This window comes from Colobus angolensis, unplaced genomic scaffold, assembly GCF_000951035.1.
Source record: "Colobus angolensis palliatus isolate OR3802 unplaced genomic scaffold, Cang.pa_1.0 Scaffold443, whole genome shotgun sequence".
NCBI lineage: Eukaryota > Metazoa > Chordata > Mammalia > Primates > Cercopithecidae > Colobus > Colobus angolensis.
In genome coordinates, this window is record NW_012117855.1 from 185,110 (window position 1) to 191,491 (window position 6,382).

At 54.8% G+C, this 6,382-nt stretch overlaps 1 protein-coding gene across 3 annotated transcripts in view; it reads right to left on the minus strand.

The window, feature by feature from the left end:
* Positions 1–6,376, minus strand: part of MAPK8IP3 (mitogen-activated protein kinase 8 interacting protein 3) — a 69,218-nt gene extending 62,842 nt beyond the window's left edge. For all 3 annotated transcript variants that reach the window (XM_011957472.1, XM_011957471.1, XM_011957470.1), the window contains exon 1: positions 6,032–6,376. In XM_011957472.1, the coding sequence (XP_011812862.1) occupies positions 6,032–6,349 (318 nt within the window). In that variant the 5' untranslated portion in view covers positions 6,350–6,376. The remainder of the gene's footprint in view (positions 1–6,031) is intronic.
* Between the last annotated feature and the right edge of the window lie 6 nt (positions 6,377–6,382).

The window sequence follows — 6,382 nt, forward strand, 5'->3', positions numbered from 1 at the left end:
CCACTGCACTCCAGCCTGGGCGACCGAGCGAGACTCCGCCTCAAAAACAAAAACAAAAACAAAAACACATACACAGATGACCAGCATCGCCGAGTGTGCCGAGAAAGAGAAACAACAGGCTCAGGCTGAATGAACCAGAGGGTGCCGGCCCCTTGTTGGCAGGGAACAGCTTAAGTTGTGGAAGCCGGGAGAGAGGCCTGGTGGGGGCCCAGTTCCCCAGGCAAGGGCGGGCAGGGTAGGGGATGGGGGCTTCTCTGCAGGTGCACTGGGGAAGCAGACACCAGCAAATCAGGCAGGGACGGGAACTGGCCAGGTAAACCCCGAGAGTGGGGTGGGGGCAGGTGGTCTAGGTGGCAGGAGCTGCAGGTCTGCAGGATGGGGGGCAGCCAGAAGACCAGAGGCAGGTGAGGCTGGTGAGAGGCGGGCCCGGTGGGGGATCACCTGGGGGAGACAGCCTCACTCTGTCCACCCAGTGTCCTGGCCCACCTTGTCACTCAGATCCCCTCATGTTATCACCGTCTGAGACGTCCAGTCTGCCTCAGGAGAGCAATCAGCTAATGCCCCTGCCTGGAATTCAGCCTAGCACTCAGAGACCAGCTATGCTTTGTGAGGGTTCTCTGGGCTGGCGAAGTGACGGGGGTGGGAGTGGCCAGGAGACCCTGGGATGGTGGTGACTGGAAGCAGAAAGCAGCAAAGGAGATGAAAAGTGGGGGCATTAAAGAATTCCTGAGGCCAAAAGAACAGCAGGACCTAGTGGCGGATGGACACTCAGGTTGACAAGGGGAGCTCGGGACCCCAACTTTCTTTTTTTGTCTTTTTTTTTGAGACGGAGTCTCCTTCTATTGCCCAGGCTGGAGTGCAGTGGCGTTGCGATGTCGGCTCACTGCAACCTCCGCCTCCTGTGTTCAAGTGATTCTCCTGCCTCAGCCTTCCAAGTAGCTGGGATTACAGGCACGCACCACCACGCCCAGCTAATTTTTGTATTTTTAGTAGAGACGGGGTTTCACCATACTGGCCAGGCTGGTCTCAAACTCCTGACCTTATGATCCACCCGCCTCAGCCTTTCAAAGTGTTGGGATTACAGGTGTGAGCCACTGCGCCCGGCTTTGGGAGCCCAACTTTCAACAGAGCAAAGGAAAACAAGGCCAGAGAGCCGGCACCCCATGTAGCTTCTGGCGATCTTCTGCAGTGATGTTCATGCACTAACAGCTCATCCCCCTGCCCTGAAAATAAATGGGAACCTGGGGAAAGGGACCCAGCCAAAAATCTTGTGCCCCTCACCTGATGCCCATCTGGCACAGATTAAGGATCTAGCAGGCTCTGCATGCCATGGGTCTTCCTGCTGAGGCCTGAGGACGTGCCCTGTGTCTGGTCCCCAGGGCCCATCAGCCAGACCGAGGCACAGCTGCAGAGTGACTGACGCAATGGTCAAGGTCGCAAAGAGCAGAGAACGAGGGGCCACCGCAGAACATAGGACACTACAGGGACACAGGGACCCCCGAGCCCCTCACACAGCCAGAGAAAGCAGTGTGGGGAGACGCCCGCACTTGGGAAGCTGGGTGAGGAGTGTTAATTCTGCAACCTTTCTGGACATTATTTCAAAACGTTTTTTAAAAACGTAAAAATGAAACAGATATTTCATTTAGAAATCTTAATTTTGGAAGAACTAACTTCTCTCAGCTCTCGGCCCTGTCTGACTGCTGCCAGTGTGGTCCAGGGGCTCCTGCAGCAGAGGGGCAGAGGGGCAGGCTGCGCCCAGCAGCCTCCGGGCCACTTTGGCCTCTGTCCCGTGTTCCCTCTGGCTAGCAGGTTCCTCCTTCTCCATGGTTCCCACGAGTATTTGCTCCACTTTTAGGGAGACTGCTGTTCTCCTGGTGAGCGGCGCAGCTACACCAGACCAGCTTTCAGAGGCACCTAGGAAAGGCAGCTCTGGCAGACCCATCTTCATAGCTTCATTTAAAAAACACTTTTTAAAAAACTGTTCTTAATATCACAACATGGCAGGAGAAGAAATCACATACTCTGGCCAAGCAGTGGTGAATTTACTATTTGTCATATGAAAAACAAAAATAAAAATTCCTGATGCATCTTAATTCATTTACGGAAAAAACTTCCTGCAGATCATCTGGGACGGAGGAAAAAAAAAAAAGAGGAAAAAATGGCAGACTGATAATCTCTGTAGAGCAGGATTATGGTGTTTGTTATCTCCAGCTGAATCCTACCCAAATACTCTATGAAATGAATGACATTTATTTATTTATTTAGAGACAGAGTCTCACTCTTGTCGCCCAGGCTGGAGTGCAGTGGTGTGATCTCGGTTCACCGGAACATCCTCCTCCTGGGTTCAAGTGATTCTCCTGCCTCAGCCTCCCGAGTAGCTGGGACTGCAGGCACCCGCCACCACATCTGGTAAATTTTTTTTCCTTTTGTTTTTTTAGTAGGGACGGGGTTTTGCCAGGTTGGCCAGGCTAGTCTCGAACTCCTGACCTGAGATGAGGAGGTCAGGAGTTCAATGTCAAATGTTGGGAGGCTGAGGTGGGAGGATTGCTTGAGTCCAGGAGTTTGAGACCAGCCTGGGCAACATGGCGAGACCTCATCTCTTGCCTGCCTCAGCCTCCCAAAGTGCTAGGATTACAGATGTGAGCCACTGTGCCCGGCTGATAACTTTTATTTAACTAGGAAAAAGTAAGTTTTGGATAAAACTATCTTTCCTTGCATCCTTTCCTTACACAGCATCAAACGCTGAATGATCAGCAAACATCATGATCTGGTCTTGTTGAGAGAACACCCGCTCCAGCTGCCTGCCATGAGCCTCGGGGGTGTTACCAGCAGCAGTTTCTTTAGGGTTAAGAAGATTTTAAGGCAAATAATGACTACTAATACTCACATGTCATCTCTCACACCTTATTTTTCCTCTTGTGAGCTAAGCGGTTGGTCACTACGGGAGAAGGGCTCTTTGCCGCCCGGGTAAGCAGGGCAAACGTGGCGGCTCTGCACAGCCCTCCTCTGGAGCTGCACTGGACGGTGCATGTGGAGGCAGCATCTGCTCCTCGCCAGCCCCCACCCCGTTCAGCTGCCGTTTCCCACCTTCTTTTCCACTGAGAAAGAACTTGAGGGATTTAAAAAACTTTGTAACAGAAACTGCACAACCAGAAACTGCACTGTCTGGTAGGTGGACAGCAATGTCCGGTGCCTGCCGTCCACGGCGGCCCTGAGAACACGTCAAGGGCTCTGCCCTGACTCTGTTACATCTGCCTACCCACAGTTCTCCAGGCAACCAACAGCCAGTGATGGTGCTTGGATCTTGAGATGAAACTGACTTGCGAAGTCCGCGGCCACTGCAGCCCAGCGAGGGGAAGAGGATGGACCCAGGGTGTGTGGCTCCTGAGGGCCGGGCTGACACTCAGGCTGGGGTCTGCAGACTCCACAGCTTGGGTCACTCTCTCGGGAGACCCTACCCTCTCTAGCTCCCGTCACTCCCATACACCCAGCTGCCTGGTCTCAGAGCACACTGGGAATCACTGTGGTTATTACCGGCAAGAAGATGGGAACAGGGATGTCTGCTCTGCTCAGGCTTTTTCAAAACCCTGCAGATTCTGTCTGCTCAGAGGCTGCAGTGGCTCAGGTTACCCAGCTCTGACTAAGCCTTCTTGAGCTGAGTGGCTGGGGACAGAGCTTCTGCTGACAGCTCACCCAGGAGCTCCTCTGCAACAAGACATGCCTGCAGCATGTGACGTCCCGCTCCCCTCTTATCAGACACACGTCTATGTGATCACAAGTCCCTGCCTAGAAAAGACGCTGACCCACAGGGCACAAGGGTCTACAAAGCTGGAAATGAAGGTCTGCTTGATTCAGTAGAGGAGGAGGCATGCCAGATATTGACAGCATCGAGCCCTTTTCCTTAGTTGTAAGGCCCTGAGGTCTTTCCAAGGGCGCACTGTTGGCGTTTAATCACAGCCTCCATGCTGGCCGAGCATTGGTTGGCTTCGGGACTCAGCTCCCGAAGCTCTCCCTGCAGCTTCTCTAAAGAGCTGGGGCAATGGTGGGTCTCAGACTAAAGGCGATAGCTTTGCAAACCACAAGCACACCCGCCAGCTCAGTCCAGCGGGAGCCCTGGGGGAGGGCAGATGCACTCACGGCAGCTTACATGTGAACCGCACAGAGCTGGGCAGCGCCTATCCCATGCAGAGCTCATTTTTAAGCGGCAAGGTTATAATTTCTAGCCTTAACGTTGTCCATCTTGATTTTCTCCTGTCAGTTCCTTCTCGTCCACTATACTGACCACATAGGTACAAGGTGAAAGAAAAGAAACCCACCTGAAATCTAGGTCAGGCCGCTGAGTGCGGGAGAGAAGTGGAGGGTGGTGCCCAGCACAGCGGGGCAACCACAGCTCCACAGCTGAGCGAGGGGAGCCCTGGCACTCCAGGCTTCTGGGGAGCAGCCCTCCAGTGCCTGCAGCTGTCTGACATGGAAGCAAGCGCCCAGGCCGGCATCGGGTTCACTCTGCATCCTGGCTGGGCACTTCTGGGGTGGGTGACCTTGGTTCAGCCCCTCCACTTCTCGGGACAAGTTTCCTTCCCAGTAAAATGCCTACAGTCACCCTGAGCTCCAAAATCCATGAACCCCTGCGTTCCCTGAGGTTGAGAACTTTAACTCAGTTTTGCTGGAACCGTGGCATTCGAATCAACACACAACTGCCTCCCGACAGACATGACCCAAACGCAATAGAAACCGCGGTAAAGGACGAATGATATAACATACTGTTATTATTTTTACAAACACGCTTTAAGCCAAACTAGGCCATTAATCACCTTGGTTTCAGAAAAAGCCAAATACTGACACCATCTTTTATTTTCCTATTAAAGCCAAGAATGTGTTAATCCAAATTAATTGAAAAGAAATTGAAGCTCATTTCCTAAGACATGTCTATTCATAAGTCAAACAGCATTACCTAACTCCTAGAATGAGGCAATTTCTGGGCTTAAGAGATCGCCCTAGTGCACTTCACTCCTTTGATGGAAAATCAAACCCCAGGCAGGCGACAGGCCAAGGTCACAGAGGCAAAGCAGGGATGGGAACCAGCCTCCCTGAACCTGTTTTCCACAAAGGGCGAGGCTCTGGGCCCACATGCAGGCAGGCCGAGCTCAGTATCTGATGGTGAATGAATGAAGCTAAGTGGAGCTCCCCGCGGGGCACGGCTCTTGTAACTGCTTCACAAATCAGCGATTTCCAGGTTATGGAGACATCCTAGCTCAGAATTACACGCTTCAAACTCAGACTTTTAACTCCTCAGAAACCAGAGTGGCTTCCCAGCCCTGGCTACACATCAGCTAACAATCTCGCCAAGCAAGGAACCAAGTGGCAAAGAGATCACCTCCAGAAACTCGAGTGTTCCTTCTGCTGACAGAGGAGCAGCCCGCCTCGCGGCCTTGTTCTGTTTACATCAACCACCCAATTCACCCATGTCACGGACCTTCAAAATACGGGATTAGGGACAAGGCAAGGCCTCCAACATCATCAGCAGACGGCTGCAGCACCCTAAGAACACCAGAGATTCCTTTTCTGGGTGGATTTCGAATGGCAGCCAACAGAGGTAGCACTTGGGGTCGGGAAACGGTTTTGACTGAACACACGCACGAAAGCAAAGGGAACTGGCAGGCAGAGGTGGGTGGGGAGGGGAGAGTGAGGCCTGGCTTTGAAGCTGAGCTCCCCGGGGATGACGCCAGGCACATCGGGTTTGGGGCTGAGCGTTCAGGGCTGGGGGCCCGGAGGAGGGGGCCGGGGCCCCAGGCCTGGGCGGAAAAGGGGGTCCCCGGGGATCGGGGTGGGGTCCCGGGGCAGGCGGGGGGGTGCTCTAGGGAGGTGTCTCACGGCGGGCCGAGGGATAGGGGGTCCAGGCGGGTCTCGGGGCGGGGTCTGGGGATCCGGGGCGCCGGGGCGAGGTCTGGGGTCGGGACAGGTGTGGGTCCTGGACCCGGGGCTGGCTGGGGGTCCGGGACGGGGATGCGGGCGGGTCCCGCGGCCCACGCACCTCCTCCGCCTGCCTGCGCAGCGCCTTCTCACGCTCGTACTGGGTGAGCAGCTGCTCGTTGTCCTCGCGCAGCAGCTCCAGCTCCACCTCGTGCTCCTGGTTCTCGCTGAGCACCGAGTCTAGGTTCTCCAGCACGTTCACCACCAGCGGCATGAGCTCCTTGACCACCTCCTCGTCGTAGCAGTGGATGAGGCGCTCGAACTCGCGGTAGATGGAGCCCGCCAGGCCCGACACCCGCTCCGACATCACAGAGCCGGAGCAGTAGTCGTCCTGGTACACCACCACGCCGCCGCCCTCGTCCATCTGGATCTCCATCATCGCGGCCACCGCCGCCGCCAGCGCGGCTCGCTA